The following is a 19,543-nucleotide window of genomic DNA, read 5'->3' on the forward strand; positions in this document are numbered from 1 at the left end:
TGTCAATAAGCCAATTTAACCGATCTAATATTTTTAGATAATTTGAATGTATTGTAATATTTTTTTTTGGAAATATTTTTGATAAATAAATAAGAATCTCCAATTTGGCAATTAAATAAATTATAATCTAATAAAGAAACAAATAATCAAAAAACCTTTTCAGTTGAATAATATAAATTATGATTCATTAATTAGTCTAAATTGACTGGCCTATTTTGTCCCAAACTAATATTTGTGCGGGAGGTAATCAAACTCATTCAAATTCAAAGCATTTTAACCTGCTTTAAGTGGTCAAACCCATATTAATTTGAAAAAACTGAATAAGACAATATAGAATTTGAAAATTTTAAATAACACAACATGGAAGTTGAGAATAAGATAATCTTCTTATTAACTCTTTGACTCTTCTTTTATCGTATTATTATACTGGAAAGGCTTTGAAGTACAAAATTGAATTATCATTTTATTTTTACACTAAATTAAAAGTTATTCTAAAAAATTTAATTTAATTAAATAGGAAATATTAAAAATTCTATAATATTTTTATTTTAAAAAGTAAAAACATCTCATAATAAATTGAGTCTTTTCTACTATTCATCCCATGTCATAATAAATTGTGTCTTATCTACTACTCATAACATCTCATTATAAATTGAGTCTTTTCTACTACTCTTAAGTCTTAAAATCTCATTATAAATAAGTTTTTTCTACTATTTTATTTGGTTAAAATGTTTACAATTTTTTGAGTCTTCTTCTCCTCCATCAGGTACTTATCATCCCCTACCTCGCTCCCTCCGCACCTTTTTTTTTTTTTTACTTTTTTATATTCACTTGTTTGTGTTGAAGCAAGGTTATGTGACTTTTAACCGCATTTAGTTTGATCATGATGCGATTAAATATATGTATCCACTTAATTTTTGTTTTTCATTTATGATAGTTGATTTTAGGAGATAAATACTTTTATTATAGTACATATTTATCTTTAAATTAAAGTACTATATATGTCACCAAAATGGTATCAAATTTGTAAGATTTTTTATAAACTCAACTTATGAGTTGTTACTTTTTTCCGTATGTTTTGATTTTTATTTTATTGCATAAAAATGTCCAATAATATATATGTATTATTTAAAATTTATCATTTATAATACAAAATTCGTATTCAATATTTCAAAATAAACGTGCAACTCACGTTCTCAGATATTAGTGGATTAATATGTGTGTGAGTATGTGTAAGTTACTGTAGGTGGTCTAACCCATATTAATTTGAGAAAATCTAAACAAGACAACATATAATTTGGGAATAAGATAATCATTTCTTATTAACTCTTAGTTTCTACTAATAGATTTCAAAAATCTTCAAAATTTAATCACAAGGATGTGATTATGTCTCACTCTATGTATATTTTACAAGCTATAAAAGGATACTCTTGGTTAATTTGATAATTCAAAGCCCTGAAACACAAAATACTATCTAAGACTACATTTATAGTATATCTCTAGAAGAATAATGGCAAAGCTTTTGACTTGGGTCCTTCTTGTGGCTGCTCTAGTTTTTGGTACTCAAGAAGCTTATATTATTATATGTTCTATATATTATTGTGTATAATACTTACCTAATATTTCTAATACTTTTTCTCGACTCTTCTTTTTTATTGAATGCAGTTGGAACAATGATACCTTCTGTTGAATCAGAAACCTGCTATCAAATACATCCAGAAATATTGTGTGATCAAGGACAAGTTCAGCCAAAATGTTTACCATTTTGCAAGCAAAAGTTTGGACCCAATGCTGGTGGCCAATGCATTGACCAGATTGGATTTGATGGCCCTTTTTGTGCTTGTGATTACCCTTGCTAGTCACCCCTTTATATCTCATTTATATCTTAATAAGCATTAATTATTTCTACATGTCACTTTACCTATCCATCTTGATGTGATCATGTGGTATCAATCTCAAAATACTTTATATTTTTAGATTTGGTTAATGCTAATTCTATCATTAAGAAACTTTTGCTTCTTTTATTCATTTTCTTCTCATCTTCAATTTGCAGTGTTAATTGGTTAATTTTCAAATGAGAAGATATTTTCTTATTTTGGAACTCAAGTTGATGTTATTAATTACTCCTAAATTTATTTTATATTTGATCTTGCTCTTTTTTTTGAGTAAATATAACTTGAGAAAAGAAATTATTTGGGAGAGATTATGAGGGAATGAATGGTTAGAGCCCTTAGAAAATTATTTAAACCCTCCTAAATACGTTTAAACGACCTGGTATTAGTATTAAAATAGTGGATAAAGACTAGAATATCCCTGAGAAAATAACTTTCAGGACCAACTTCACGGACCACTATACGGTCCATACAACTTACCACGGACCGGATAAGTGTCCGTAGAATGTAGCGTGATTTATACGAGAAGGTCTACAGGTTGTGGAATCCTATATGGGTCATATACCCTTCTGTATAACTCCCTTAATTGAAATTTTCCCAAAGTTTCAAAACTCCTTTTTACAGAGCTCTTCTACAGACCGTAAGACCCTATATGATCGATCCATAAATGGTCTCGTCCAAAGCATCAGGGACTTAAAAAAATTTCAACTTCAGTGCCCCTTCTACGAGGGCTTTATACAGCCCGTATAAGCTTGTACAATCCATACATGGTCTCGTAATAGTATTGCACTAGAATTTTTTCTGCACTTTTCCTTTATTTCAACTTTTCAACTGTCACGATCTAAACTAGGCCATGAGTGACACCACACTAACCCTCTAGTGGATGAACTAAAACTATACCCCAAACTAGCATTCTAATACAGAAAAAGGCATTAAAAGATGTGGAAACAGTTTTTCTGCTATAAGTTTTAAGTTGAGTTTCCATAAACTCAAAAAATTAAACAGACAATCATAATGTAGTTAAACATGCGAAAGTCAACCTTCTAGAACCTGAAAGTCATTGTACCAAAACTACTAAGTAACAAGTCTAAAAATGAGGGGATGCAAACCCAAAGCAATGATATAAAAAGAAAGCTGAAAGGTCTAAGTCCAAAAAGATTAGACTGAGAACCTAGAGGAATCCACAACAGCTTGAAAAAACTGGATCACCCTTGAATTTGAACAGTCAGTGGTCACCTAGCTGAGGTCTGTCAGCAGCCGCCTGAAGATACCCTATACCCAACAAGAAAAGAGCAAGTGCAGTATCAGTACACATAAATAAAGGTGTACTGATAGAATCAAGCTGCTAGTCCAATAAGTGAAATGTATACTAGTAACCACAACATAGTAAAGACACACATATACAGAAAACACATTACCAATTTTCATTTCATGAGTAATAAACAGTTCCACAGTATCAATCTCAATTACAATAGTCAACAATGGTCCTCTCATGGAACATATACCCAAACTGTTAGTTTGTACCAGCGTGGTACCCGATTTAATATGTGTCGGATTGACATCCGATCCAATTATGTGTCGGCGTGACACCAGATTCAATATGTACCAGCATGATACCTGATCCAACAACCACAATCACAGTCACAAATCATAATTAACAATGAATAGTTCACATCTTGCACAATCAAGTATCCGATTCATTGCATGCAGTTGATCATGTTAGTTATTTTATTAAATTCACTACATCTTTTCCTAGTCACGTACGGGCTTGCAATACTATCAATTGCAGTTAACAGACACATACAACACATACGGAAAAGTAAACCATCACCTACCTTAAAACAAGCCTTGAAAACTCTAAAGAACTGGAGCTTTCCCTTTCCGAAGTTTCTTGGCTTGTTCTTGATCTAAAACAAACAAGAAATACAAGGAATCAACGAACAATGGCCTATAATACCCAGATTATATCAAAATCCTAACCCTTGGTAACTTTCATAATCATCTCCCCTCAACTAGGGCTTTTTTCACCTTTAATTCAGGCCAAAACCTTTCCCTAAGAGAATTTCCATTGATTCTAAGGTCTAGAAATCAAATTACAAGTTAGAGGAATGATTAAATTATTTTTAGCATAAAAATTGGTGGACAACTGAAGGAAAATCATCCTAGGTTGCTTCTAGTCTCTTAAAAATGAAGTGGGAGATAAATAAAAAATGTTTTGAGATTTTTTCTCATTTAAATCAGCGACTATCCCACTATGGTGCCACTTACCCCGCCATGAAAGTCCCTCCATAGAGGCAATAATCCCGCCATGGTAGATTGCACAGAGACAAAAACTCAAGATTTTCGTTTCAAACCTCCATTTCACAACACACTCTCAAACCTTGAGCTTTCATACTAAGACCAATTACGCAAGTTCTACTCACCCGAATTCAATTTTGTAAAGCCGTACAGTCCCCTTAACATCTTTTCAATCAACTCAAATGATTGAATTTATAATTTAATCACCCATCCATTACCATATTACTCCATATCTCACCTGATTCAGATTTTATCTAAGTTTGGCCTAGGCTGGAAATTTTCAAGTTACTACTCAAAAGTTTTATGGACCAAATTCCTTCTCCATTAGCTTATCCATGAAGAAGGGAATAGGTCATTACAATAGATACTAATTTACCCATCACTCGTCCCTGAGTGATCAAAATAGGGAAAACTGGGCTAAGGCAAAGATAGAGTAGTACCTGAATCGTTAAACAACTAGGATATTTGTCTCACATATTCTTCTCAGTTTCCCAAGTAGTTTCGTCAACCAAAAGATCCTTCCATTGAACTTTTACTGACTTATCTCTTTGTTCCTCATCTTTCGAGCATCACAATCAAGAATTATAATCGATTCTTCTTTATACTGAAGATCTTTGTCTAATAGAACTGAGTCTCACTTGATGATATAATCTCTATCCCCATGGTACTTCTTCAACATGGACACATGGAACACTGGGTGGAATCTAAATATGCTAGGTGATAAATCCAACCTATAAGGCACTAGCCTTACACAATTAAGAATTCTAAATGGGCCAATATATTGAGGACTAAACTTACCCTTCTTGCCGAATCCCATCACACCCTTTATGGGTGACACCTTTAAAAGGACTTGTTCACCTGCCTAAAATGTTATGTCCCTCACCTTGTGATCTGCATATGCCTTCTGTCAACTATGGGTGCTAGGAGCTTAGCTTGGATACTTCTTACCTTATCCAGAGTATCCCTCACCAGATCAACGCCTAAAAGTTTCACAATGAGAGTATAGATTTATTCTAATGGTAGCTAAGCATTAAAATAATATGATCAAGAATATAAAAACAACTAACATGATAAATAAACATTGTTTAATAAATCATCTATTAAACAATCATGCTCTTGTCGTAACCCCGTAATAATGGTGTTTAACCACTCATTTTCCACTCAAACTTGCAAGATTCTACATTGTTCATGCAATATTAAAGAATAGAAACGTGATAAGGTAAGAAACCTAATGATGAGTCTTCCAATCCATATTGTGGCTCGCCAAAAATTGATTAACCCTAGAAAATTCGTCCATAAGTTCTATTTATAGTTGTAGAAAATAACCACTACTCCTAGTTTGATAAGGTCTTGTTTCAAAAATATCTCTGTTGAAACCTAGGTACGTGCTGCGAGACTCAACACGGGGCTTGAGTTCTTGGTGCGCACCTCAATGTGGGGTTTGGGGTCTGCGACGTGTTATTCATCGAACTTTACTTCCTTCAAAGTTTGTAGAACATCTTGGCGCAGGGCTCGTCGCGAAGAGATCGCCTCGTGCCATCGACGTCTCTTTTTCACTGCCTTAGCTTCATTTTCTGTCCAAGACACTTTTCTTTGGTTTCTTTTACAATTTTGGGTTGATTCTTGTTGTCTTTTGACCTGAAACATGTCTAATCACATATAGTAATTTATCCACATCAATTATATTCAAAACACATAAATATATGTGAATTGTTTCTCAGAACTTAGCTAAAATATGAATAAAATGCGGCATTTGGTTGTACAAATACACCAAAGATTAGTATTGTTGTTTGTTTCTTTGGAAATACTATTGATAAATAAAAAAGAATCTCCGATTTGGAGATTAAATAAATTATAATCTCATAAAGAAACAAGTAATCAAAAGAGCTTTTAAGTTTGATAATATGAGTTATGATCCATTATTTAGTCTAAATTAACTCGCCTATTTTGTTTCAAATTAATATTTGTGGGGGATGTAATCGAACTCATTTAAATTCAAATCATTTTAACCTGCCTAAGTGTAACCAATGTACCCACTTGAAACTCCTGCATACAATCCTTTTTGCAATATGAGTGTGCTCATAAGTGTATGAATATGTATATGTTAACCTAGGTGGTCAAACCCATATTAATTTGAAAAATAGACAATATAGAAGTTAAGAAATAGTAAACTTCTTGTTAACTCTTAGAATCTACTTATAGATGACAATATGTGAGTATGTGTACGTTACAGTAGGTGGTCAAACCCATATTAATTTGGAAAAAAAATCTAAACAACTGAATATACAACTTGAGAATAAGGGGGTATTTGGATGGACTTTTTAAAAAAGGCTTATAAGCTAAAAATTAAAAGTCATGAGTTATTATCCTAACACTCTTAAAATGCCAAAAGTCACTTAAAATAAGTCAATCCAAACACCCACTAAGACAATAATCTTCTTACTAACTCTTAAAACTTACTAATAGATTTCAAATCTTCAGAATCTAATCACAAGGATTTGATTATGTCTCACTCTATGTATTTTACAAGCTATAAAAGGATACTCTTGGATAACTTGATTATTCAAAGTGAAAAATCAAAACACAAAATACTATCTAAGACTACTTTAGAAGAGTAATGGCAAAGCTTTTGATTTGTGTCCTTCTCATTGTTGCTCAAATTTTTGGTGCTCAAGAACCTTAACTTTGTTTTACATCTAACATTCAATATTTGTTATATGTTATTTATAAGTATACATTCTTGACTCTTCTTGTTTATTGAATGCAGTTGGAACAACTTCTATCAAATATGATTGCTATCAGATACATCCTGAAATACCGTGTGATGAAGTAATTGAGCCAAAATGTTTAACATTTTGCAAGTTGAAGTTTGGACCCAAGGCTAGTGCAAAATGCGTTACTGGATCTCCTCGTCCTATATGTACTTGTTATTACCCTTGCTAGTCACCCCTTTATATCTTAATAAACTTTAATTATTGCTACATGCAATTTTAATTTGGCTATCCAATTCGATGTGATATCAAATGCTAAATAGTATGTATTTTTCAAATGAATCTTTATTACATGTTTTTCTCATAGGGATGTATAATCCGTTAGTAGAAATAATGACAAGACTTATATCTTGTCATTATTTCGATGTGATATCACATCGAATTGGCTATCCAATTCGATGTGATATCAAATGCTAAATAGTATGTATTTTTCAAATGAATCTTTATTACATGTTTTTCTCATAGGGATGTATAATCCGTTAGTAGAAATAATGACAAGACTTATATCTTGTAAAATGAGTCCTATCAAAATTTAAATGATAGAAATTTGGCTAGTCGATGTTAAAGTAGCTCTCAATGGTTTACTAACTTCAACTCAGATTTCCAGCATAATGGTATAAACTGTATTCCGATATTAAAGAAGTTTCGAATAAAAATATATTTCGTTGTAACTATCAGTCAAATCTTTTAGTTCCTTATTGTAGAGTGATGTTGAAATTATATCAAAAGCATTATATGACTTTAATGTCTTTACAAGAAAAATTACGAAACATTACTATTGTATTCTTTAATATAGCTATAGTTCCACATAATTATGAATTGCGGTCACAGTTTAATAAAAAAATTTATTATACGAATCTGGAGGCTCATATACAAATCTAGAAGCAAATTTAGGAGCTCATATACAAATCTCTAAAGAAAATTTGTATTTTCTTTTGTATTTGTATATTTCTGGGCTCATATACAAATCTCTAAAAGGTTTGTATTTGTATATAAAGAGAATTTAGGGGCTCATATACAAATCTTTAAAACAAATTTGTTTTTGTATATCTAATCTCTCTGAAAGCCCAATTTGTAATGCAGCGAGGTATACAAATGAAAATGTCAATTTGTATAATGTAGTGAGATATACAAACGAAAAAACCCAATTTGTATAATGTAGCAAGATATACATATGAAAATTGGCATAGCAACTGGAACTATAGTCATAAAATGTAATTAGACAAACTGTAGCTAAAAAACCTAATTATGTTTTAAGTCTTTGTTATTTTTGAAAGTTCCTCAATAAAATAAGTAGTGCAAGCCCTATGCAGGAGGAGCGACATATTGACAAGCCCAACTTCACTATATATCTTTTCTCTAGAAAATGTGTTACTCTATGTTATTGCGGACTTGGTTTCAAACACTCGAAAAAAATGTGTATTATGATGGTAGCTTTGAAGTCTAATGGCCATGTCCTTTATGTCTATAGACTATGGTAGTCTAATTCAGACTTATCAACAATGACTCAAATGCTAAATAGGAAAATAGATCCTTTTTGGGATGTCATTACTATTTGTGAGGATATTTGTCATCTCACACCTTTTTCTAAATGATATAGCCTTTATATATTTAAGTAGACGTGCTAAACTGCTGATACTAGCAGTCATAAATTAGCTGTGTTTTCTTTATTACTAATCTATTAAGTCTCTCGGAATGTAAACATCCCAGTTTGGATTGTCAATAAGGAGTCCCACTACTTTGTACAAATAACTAAACTTTGATTACTATATATCACTCTCAAAAAAAGACGGTCACAATCTACGATAATTATAATTCCATAACATTGTAGAATGTCTACAAAATAGTTTTAATTTTGAAAAGATTATAAAATTATATGATTATTTATTTTAGTTTCACACTCAATGTCTGATACCCGGCCATATTATGGTCCAATTAAATCTGAATTCACATCAGAACGTCATCTCACATTAGGGGTAAAATGTTCTTTAATAAATGTGACTTCATACCTAAGGCTTAAATCTGAGATATCCGATTAAGGATAAATGAGTACTTACCATTTCACAATAACTTTAATTGATAAAAATTGATCACATGAATGTGTGCAATTGAGACCCTCAGTTTAATAATGAATGGCATATATCCTCTTATATTTAGTTGTAACAATTTAACTTTATTACAGTTTACATCATGCACCCAAAAAATATCAATACATAAATTATGAAAAATAAAATATGAATTATGGAATATAGGGACAAAGTGAACGTAGTTATAAGAGCACCTCCCACCCACCCCACTAGGGTGTAGAGTAGGTAGTGATGAAGAAGTGTGTTCCAAGACATAATGATTTCATTTGGTCTTGGGGAGGTAGAAAGGTTGGGCGTGGAAATATAGCTATCCATGAGAAAAAGAGAGTACTAATAATATAGAACAACGTGGGGGCTTGACCAATGCTAACTTAACCACAGCAGCCTAAAGCCAAAGGAAAAAAATAAATATAGGTTTTAGAGGGAATGACTTATTATTTTTTTCGTTTGTTTTAAAAGAATGATGTCTTCTCTTTTTAGGTAATATTTTAATTTAATTTTGAAGCGGTATATTTAAAGCTACAAAATAAAGAACATTTTAGTACATTTAAATAAATGAATAATTTATCAAACTTTTCAACCAAATATGTCAATTGCTTACGAACAATTTTGATACTTTTATTCAAACATGTAATATTTTCATGAAATCAATTTCAGCATTTAAAAAATATTTTTCAACATTCAAAACTTATTGACTATTTACAATCAGAGTTGATCCAAATGAGCTCGTAATCAGATAGCTACATAAAAGGTTATATTACAATAAATAAAGAATTTAGAGAAAATTACTTAGTGACAATAATATAATTATCGCTATATTATAATTATCGGTCCGGTCTTGGCAACAGCCTCTGACAGAAATGCAAGGTAAGGTTGCGTACAATAGACTCTTGTGGTCGGGCCCCTCCCCGGACCCTGCGCATAGCGGGAGCTTTAGTGCACCGGACTGCCCTTTTTATATTATAATTATCGATAATAATAAATATGAGTATTTATAATCAGCACTACATATAAATATTATTAAATATTTTAGCAACTTTGAATACAATGCCATTAAATATTTCTTTTGTTGTAACTTGTAGAGATAGTTCTCAGAGAATAAAGAATATCGTAAATAGGTAATTAAAGTATAGAAATTACCAATACTTGCATCCCCACTATATATGTTAGTGGAGATGGAGGTGTGGAATGGAGTATAGGTATGAAAGAGAACATTCTATGCTGAATAGGGCCCAACAGGAATGAAAGTACCGAACATGATTGAGGTGTAGTAGTGAGACTGATTCATTTTTAATCAGAGATTTTAAGTTTGAGATATGGGTATGAAGAAAATTTTGTTGGGAGCCCCGAATGAATCCTGTAATTTGCGATTCGAATTAGTCGGGGTTCCAATGCAGACTTCGAACACTGAGTTTAAAAAAAAAGTTGTTAGGATAAATAGGATCAAGTACTCTATTCAATCCTCACATTTCACAACTAACTTAGAAAGGGAGAGTTAAAAAAGAAAGAAGAGAACAAGTGGAAGGGCACACAAGGCGATCAAAATAAAGGTATGTCTTTTCATCATTTTTCCTTGATCTCTTACAATCTCCTTTTATCAAAAATGAAGTAGAATCCAAGTTTTTGATCCCCTTTCTCTCTTTATTAGTCTTACTTTTCCTCTTTTTGTGTAAAAAAAGAAGAGAGATGATTATCGAACAAGTCTAAAGTTCTTCAACCTCAAACTTGTTTTGTAGTCATGTTTTTAGATTGGAAACAATCATACACATCACTCATAGAAAGGTGTAAAGATTTAACTTATATATACTTGTAAGTGTACAGATTTTCTACCAACGTTTTGATCATAAATTTTGAATTAGATTTTGAAAAATTTATCTTCAGATATTTATTTTGCCACAATTCTGAAAATCTATCTTCAAAAAAGTTTCAAGTTTCAAAAAATGGTGGTACAGACCAGGTTTTGGGAGAAATTTCATTTATTTTCACAATATTTTAAATTTTTTCCAACTAAAATACATGTTCAAACACAAATTCAAGTTCCAAAAATCACAACTTTAAAAAATCAATTTTTCAAATTTCAACTTCAAAATCTATGATCAAATCGAAGTTAAGTATATTGCAATCTTTCGTATAGTAGGTTATTTATTCCATTTCTCTTGTTATTGATCTTACTTTTTTAAACGGTTACTTATAGTTATTATATTTAATTCATAATTTTTGTTCAATTATTTTACGTATGTATAGAAAAGAAGTAAAGCCTTAACGATAAAATTGTCTTCACCTAGTAACCTATATATAAGATTACGAGTTGAATCGAACTGTGAAATTATCATGTTTGTGTTAGAATAGACGATGGTCTACATTATTCTTTCTTAAGGTCCGATCTTTCAATATGTATACTCTGTATGAACACAAAATACTTGCTTACATCAAACTGTTTTTTATCAATATAGAAAAGTTAAGCTCATAAATATATAACCTTCATCAGGATACTCAAAGCTATGTATGGAAGTGGGAATAGATCATCAATTCTCCCATGGAATAGCTTCAACACACTTGAAGATCCATTTATTTTTCATGGACCATCATATTATGGAGATTTATTCAACAAAATTAGACCTCAATTTCCATGTCAAGATCATCATAATGAGGTGCAAAAAGTGATGAGTGCTCAAGAAATAATGGATGCAAAGGCACTTGCTGCCTCAAAAAGTCATAGTGAAGCTGAAAAGAGACGTAGAGAAAGAATCAATAATCATCTTGCAAAACTACGTAGCCTTCTCCCAAGCACTACTAAAGTAAGTCAAATTATTTCTTAATTTCTCATGTTTAATTTAATTTTATTACTTCCCTATCTATATCTATACTTATTTCTAGTGCAATATTAAAAAATATTTTAGGTTGCTAATTCGATCCCAAGTGTGTTAATGATCTTACTTTTGTTTTGATTTCCTTGTTAGGGTTCTAGAATCTATACCCTATAAAGTTCTTTTTTGTTTCTACTTTGAACGTTTCAAACATTTGGCCATATTTCATAGTGAATTGTTTTTTAAAAAATAGTTTTTGTTTTCAACGCGAAAAATGATATTTAAAAATTATTTTTCTCATCGTGTATTTGGTCATAAATACAAATTGGAATTGTTTTTGACTTCTTATAAGTAATTTGGAGTGAAAACACATTTTTATTATTTTTCAAATTCTAGAATTCTGGAAATTTATGGCCAAAATGTTTTCCGGAATTAAACTCCAAAAAATAATGAAAATTCTTCATGTCCAAACGCTGATTAATTTAGATCCTTACAGATTTTTATTTTGGATAGCTAGGATCGATAGGTAAGATGACATGGATACTCGAATTTTTATACTGCAAATGAGTACTTTACTCTTTTGATCATTCTCCATACTGCTACCATTTCATCTTTTACTATTCGGAGAGTTAAGCAATCTTTTCTTTGATTATAATTTTTTTTAAAAAAAAGATGAATTATTAATTATATTGATTCATAGTATTTTTTGTATAGTTTTAAAATATATAAATTTATTTTAATTTTTTAGAAAACAAAACTAATTAAAATTAAGTATGCTGACCTTTATATTCTAAATTCCTTCACACTGGAGTAGTATTATTTTTAGGTGAAACTTATATGCTAACTCTCTTACTCTAGAAAATAATTTGACTTCCATTAATAATGTCACATAAATTGAGATAAATAAAATAATTAACAGATAAATACTTTTTTTTTTAATGTTTAGGTACTATATAAAAGATTGCTGCACTTTTGATCATTTCTTATTTTATTTTGAATTACCCTTGTACTGACTACTAACTATAATGGTAATTTCGAGGAAATTAGGAAAAACAGCGTTGATGTCGCTCTATGCCGTCTTTTTTTTTTTAGGTAAATATTAGTCAAAATAAAGGCATATAAAATCAACAAAAGAAAAAAAAAAACAGCTTAAGGGCAGACAAACAAACATTCTTGTCAGTCATGCTCGTCCTTAAAAAATTCTTCAATCCTTCCCATGCCTAGCCTCAAAATCCACTTTTTGTGGATAGATTTGGAATTGATTTTCTAAATGAATCTTACGCTTTAATTTAATCCCAAAAATTAGTATACGAGGAGAGAATATTCAAGTTCATATTTAGAGCATATATTTTCTTTTTGTGGGACTCGATCAACGTTTCACCTGATATTTAGGAGTGAATATTTAGAGCATAGACGGTTTAATATTGGTCAATATCGATAAAATAATTGGAATGAACTTACTATAAAAAAAAATAGCTTAATTCAATCCCAAAAATTAAATAATGAGAGAAGATCATATAAAAAGACCACTCATTCTTTAGCTTTGATGCACTTCAAGGGCAATATTTTCTTGGTATTGCTAATACTCTATAATTTGATATATATGTATATATATATATATTAGTTTTACATAGGATAATACCAATAGGGTGTATATTACTAATAACAAAGCTTATACATATATTATGTTTTTTCTAATATATCCTACCAAACGATCCTTTAATAAAATTCAACTTTTTTTTGGTAATTAATAAAATTTAACTTGTTATATCAAGTTACTAAAATTTATTCTCGGTTAACAATCAATATTATTAAGTATTAGTGCATAGTATATTAAACTTTTTTTTCTTGTAAAAACATGCATATTGAATGTAATCTTGGTAGTTTTACGTAATGTCTTTTTTCTTTTTTGATATTGTAGACAGATAAAGCATCACTACTAGCTGAGGTGATACAACATGTGAAGGAGCTCAAGAGACAAACGTCACAAATAGCCCAAACAAATCCACTAATCCCAACTGAGATTAACGAGTTAACAGTTGATTATTGTAATGATAATGAAGAAGGAAATTTAATGATCAAAGCTTCATTATGCTGTGAAGATAGGTCTGATCTTTTACCTGACCTCATCAACACTTTGAAATCTCTAAGGTTAAAAACACTAAAGGCTGAAATAACTACGCTTGGTGGACGTGTGAGAAATGTCTTGTTCATAACTAAGGATCAACAAGAAGACGACATGTGGATCAATGATAATGATGATGATGATCAAATGCAATATTGTCTAAGATCAATTCAAGAAGCACTTAAAGAAGTGGTGGAGAAATCTAGTGGGAATGATTCTGGTAATTCAGGGAGTATTAAGAGACAAAGAACTAGTAATAATAATATACGCTACTAAAAAGGAAATTATCGACTGATAAATTATATAGCTAAATAATAAAATCCATCGCTAATTCTATAGAGCGATGGATTGTCAAAAAATTATGTTAGCTATAGGTAATTTGATGATAGCTAATTGCAGTAGTCTATTTTCCTTTTCTTTATTAGACTTCTTACATGAAGTGTGTGCTATTTTGGGTGTGTATCGACCTTTTATCAGATTGTTTTAAACCTCTAAAACAAAAAAATATATAACCATTTTGAATTTCTTCCCCTTTGTCATCTTTAAAAACTTTGAGAAATTAAGAGTGAGAGAGTAGGGAGTGTTTGTTAGTCACTGTGTACATACAAAACTTTAAAATATGAACAAAATTTTAATTTCGAGTCCACATAATTTAATTTATTCATAAACTTACTTTGAATATAAAAATTTGAAAGAATAACTGTATTCTTCGTTCACAAAAATTGTAAACTAGAGAGATATTGGAACTTATTGAAATCCAAAAAAATATAAAAAAATTTTACCGACACTTATTTGTGATCGGACCTCTCCCTGAACCCTACGCATAGCGGAAGCTTTAATGCAATGGGCTGCCCTTTTAATCTGCGACCCAATCTATGTCCTTATATTAATCTGTGGTCTATGGATTACCTTTAATCTGTTCGTTGATGTCCTTAGGGTTTCTGAACCTCTCTTGGTGGATTGATCTGCGTACCTTCCTTTGATTTGTAGTACGTAAGTTCAGCCGTATGTCCTCCTATCAACATGTATGGGTTGTGAGTGTGACATGTACGATCGTATTTTCCCTCGTATAGTGACCAGTTCTTGTACAAGGTCCTTTTTGACATCTTCTCATAATATTTGCACGACTTGATATGCAGTCCGTCATTTCATTTGCGATGGTCAATCACCCTTTCTTTCAACAGTTTTCTACCTTTTGCATTATTTTGACCATCCGACTTCTAAACCTTACAAAACAACATCTAACATTAAAACATGTAAAACTTCAAATAAAAGATATAGGATGTTCCCTTATTTCAAAGCACATCATCGTACTGAAAATTTGAATGTATTTTCAAGTTTGTACTCATATTACCAGATTTTGGGTATGTTTATTATCATTTTCCGCAGTTTGTATCTTACATTTGTTTTGATGAAAGAATCTATTTAAAACTTAGGGAAAATGAATAGAATTTATTCTAAACTTGTCCGGAATAGTCAAATACATACTCAATCTATTACACATTTGTACTACTTAAAAGTGAATTTATTTCCACCCTGAGACATAACATTACTCTCATAGTATATAGTATTTTACTCTCGCCCGCCACCTTAGCTCTATGTCAGTGTCATGTCAGAAATTATAATTTAATTTTCTATATTTTTTTTATTTTATTTTCTTTATTAATTAATTTTTCTTTTGTTAACTATATTTTACACTAATTAATAGAATTAATCATTAAAATTCTCTACTAATTATATCTTCTTGATCACTAAACCCTACCCACTCCATCTTTTATCTCATTGAAAAAATCATGTCCAACCACCTTCACCATCAATTCTTTAATTGCTCTTCACCACTACCATATCACTTTCTATTCTTCTTCTTTGCGACCCACCACCATTAACAATATCCATTTCTTCTTCTTCACCACCTTTAATTCTCTTTGTTTTGTTACCCATAACCAACCACTACTACTATATTTTGTATTTTAAACGCAACCATCAACTTTACCAGCCACCAACAAAGTTGTCATCACCATCAATTTCTTCTATCTCTTTCTTCATAGATTTCGATGGGTGAAATTGATGGAATTCTTCATAAAATTCACCCAAGATCACAAGTAAATCACTAAATAGAGATTTGAATACATAAGAATGAAAAATGAACACTAACCTTTATCCATGACAATAACTTGATCTTTTAAACCTTGAAGATAATTCTTTGTGGTATTCTGGCACAAATCTGATCTAAAGTAATGTGTTGCCACGAATAGGCTGAAAGAGTTTCAATAGGCTAGGAAACCATTTCCACTAAAGAGTTCTCTATTGCAATATTTTTTGGTGGGTCGCTTTCTTTTGAAAAGAGAGGTTTCGCCTTTTTCAGCTCTTCTCCTCCATGCTTCAGTTGCCAAGTATGATTTGTTATAGTTTCAAAATTTTAAGATGGAGCCTCGCATCACGGAAAGAATGTTTTGTTTTTAAATCAGCTTCGAAGAATGACTAAGAATCGTCTTCCTAAAAAAAAGTTTAAAAAAAGAGCGCTAGGGAAGAGAGAAAGTTGCAGAAGTGCTTCTAGATCTCATGGAATAAGGCAACATTTCGAACAAAACTTTTCACCTCATTCTGTAATTCATTTTTCTTTTATGAATAGTTGTATTGGCTGATTGATAAGTAGCTCGAAGGACTAATGCTGAAGGGCTGCTTTTTATCTAAGATGGAGAAAAAAAAGTATATTTTGATTTAGGGATCATGTTTATTTATAGCTTTTGAGGTGCCTTTTCATGTTGAAAGGTACCTTTAATTAGAATGTCTTTTAATGAAAAATACCTTCTCATAGAATACATTTTCATGGAAAGATACCTTTCTGATAAGTTTCCATCATAATTATAATAAAAGGTTCATTCCATGATAACATATCTATGTACAAATATATTAATATGTGAGTCCATAAAACAAAAATTACTAGCAATCTCCCACTTGGACCACATATATTTCTGAAGAATCGTACATAGATAAAACTTTATTGTGTACAAACTTTTGCTATCTTAATTAAAATATCTCAAAATAATCTGGTTCATCTATAATACCAATATAGGATCAAAGTTATTTTCGTAACACATATATTCGTAACTAAACCCATCAATGGTCACAAATATCAATAATATCAATGACATAGATCAAATACAAAAATTACATGTAAAATGATCTAAGTCATGTCTATTTCCAAATGGTCCTACTTTATGACTTTAAAGTCCAAAATCACTTTCTTATACCTTATGAAAAAACACAAATGAAAGTTAACTTTTTTATTTATCCGAGTTTCAATAAAACATGAAATTCATAAATTTCATAAAATCTCAATCTGTACAGAAAATAAGTTTTAACATGTCCAGAAAACATATATACAATGACAAACTCCCACTAAAGTGACTCATCATCGAATCAGACAACACCCATATGAGTCACATGTCCATGAAATACTTTAGGCGACAAAACTTTTGTGAGCAGATCCGCAATCATCGAGTTTGTACCAATATTATCAATTGATATAAGACGACCCTAAACTCTTTCTTTGACAACCAAAAATTTAATGTCAATGTGCTTTGACTTTGATGAACTTCTATTGTTCTTTGACTATAACTCATCAGATTTATTATTACAATAAATTTTCAATGGTCTCTCTATGCCACTGACTATCTGTATTCCAGTGATAAAATTCCTTAGCCATATTCCTTGATTTTATGCTTCATAGCAGGCTACAAATTCAGCTTCTATAGTAGAAGAAGCCATTAATGTTTGGTTCACACTCTTCTAAGAAACAACTCCTCCATCCAACATGAAAATATATCCTGATGTGGATCTCCTACTATAAAGAAACCAAGAAAAAATTGAATCAGAAAATCCTACGATCTCTAAGTGATCCTACCTCCGATAAGTGAGCATGCAATCTTTATTTCTTTGAAGATACGTCATAACCCATTTTACTGCTTTCCAGTGATCTATTCCCAGATTACTTAAACATCAGCCTAGCATTCCCACTATGTACGCTATATCTGGACGCATACAAACTTGTGCATACATAAGACTTTCCACTGCTGAAGCATATGAAATTTTGTACATCTCTTTCTTCTCTATGTCCAAATTTGGATATTGGCACAAACTAAATTTATCACCTTTTGCCACAAGTGTATCTCCTGGTGCATAATTTTGCATACCAAATCTACTTAACAGCTTTTCGATATAAGTAATTTGCGACAATCCAAGTATGTTTCTGGTACGATCTCTATGGATATCTATACCTATAACAAAGAATGCCTCACCAAGATCTTTTATTTCAAATTTACTGGATAAAATATTTTTGGTTTCATGAAATAAACCTACATCACTACTTGACAGTAGAATGTCATCTACATATAGCACAAAGATAATAAATTTTCCCTCACTGAACTTGAAATATATGCATTGATCAACAATGTTTTCTTTAAAATCAAAAGAGGTTATCACCTCATCAAACTTCTGGTACCATTGACAGAATGCCTGTTTCAAACCATACATGGACTTCTTTAGTTTACACACAATGTGTTTTGAATTTTGAGACTCAAAGATTTCTGGTTGCACCATGTATATTATTTCTTCAATGTCTTCATTGAGAAATGCAGTCTTTACGTCCATTTGATGCATCTCTAAGTCATAATGAGCTACTAGTGCCATAATGATTCTAAAAGAGTCTTTCGATGAAACTAGCGAAAAAGTCTCTTTAAAATCTATGCCCTCCTTTTGAAAGAATTCCTTGACAACTAGACGTGCTTTATATCTTTTGATGTTACCTTTTGAATCACTTATAATTTTGAAAATTCATTTACACCCAGTCAGTTTCGATCCTTTTGGTAACTCGACAAGATCCCAAAAGTCATTGTCTTTCATAGATTTCATTTCATCTTTCATGGCTTCGATCTATTTAGCAAAGTTTCTGCATGATTTCGCTTGGCTAATAGTTATAGGGTCATCTTCTAATCCTATATCAAAATTATGTTCTTGGTGATAAACAATGTAGTCATCTGAAATTGCATTTCTTCTTTCTCTGTTAGATCTTATTATACACACTTCAATATGAGGTTGTTGAAGATGAGGTGATATTATTGTATTTTCTATATAATCCTGATTTGCAGGTTGAAAAATATTTGGTAAAGCTATTAGATCATTTTCACTAGCACAATGAATATTATCAAATTCCTCTTTAAACACAATTAGTTTGTTTTGATTGCTCCCTTAATAATCAACATCCACAATAAATTTGGTATTTCCTATTTCAAAAAAGGATCTATTAAAGGTTTCATAAAACTTAAAACCTCCCAACCTTTCTGAGTAGCCTACAAAGTAGCAACTAATAGTTCTTGAATCCAGCTTCTTTTCATTAGGCTTATTAGGCCTTGCTTCGACTGGACATCCCCAGACATGTAAGTGTTTAATACTAGACTTCTTACCAATCCACAATTCGTATGGTGTCTTAGTTACTGCTTTGCTTGGAACTCTGTTTAATATGTAAACTGCAGCTTTTAGTACCTCTCCCTAAAGTGATTTA

General features: G+C 31.0%; 1 protein-coding gene and 1 long non-coding RNA gene across 4 annotated transcripts; both read left to right on the forward strand.

Moving 5' to 3' along the window:
* Positions 1 to 679: 679 nt before the first annotated feature.
* On the forward strand, positions 680 to 2,028 carry LOC129871375 (uncharacterized). The gene is made up of 2 exons (XR_008762248.1): positions 680 to 766; positions 1,666 to 2,028. It is a non-coding gene; the product is annotated as an uncharacterized LOC129871375 (long non-coding RNA).
* An 8,384-nt stretch (positions 2,029 to 10,412) lies between these two features.
* On the forward strand, positions 10,413 to 14,502 carry LOC129871659 (transcription factor bHLH30-like). Of its 3 annotated transcripts, none has more exons than XM_055946616.1 (3): positions 10,413 to 10,598; positions 11,537 to 11,846; positions 13,777 to 14,502. In XM_055946616.1, exons 2-3 carry the CDS (start codon positions 11,550 to 11,552, stop codon positions 14,254 to 14,256), a joined length of 777 nt encoding a protein of 258 aa, XP_055802591.1. In that variant the 5' UTR covers positions 10,413 to 10,598; positions 11,537 to 11,549; the 3' UTR covers positions 14,257 to 14,502. The 3 variants fall into 3 exon arrangements, with proteins under 3 accessions (XP_055802591.1, XP_055802589.1, XP_055802590.1); XM_055946614.1 differs by lacking the exon at positions 10,413 to 10,598 and adding an exon at positions 10,680 to 10,857; XM_055946615.1 differs by lacking the exon at positions 10,413 to 10,598 and adding an exon at positions 10,681 to 10,830.
* The last annotated feature ends 5,041 nt before the right edge of the window (positions 14,503 to 19,543 follow it).

Source organism: Solanum dulcamara, chromosome 10 (genome assembly GCF_947179165.1).
Source record: "Solanum dulcamara chromosome 10, daSolDulc1.2, whole genome shotgun sequence".
Taxonomy (NCBI): Eukaryota; Viridiplantae; Streptophyta; class Magnoliopsida; order Solanales; family Solanaceae; genus Solanum; species Solanum dulcamara.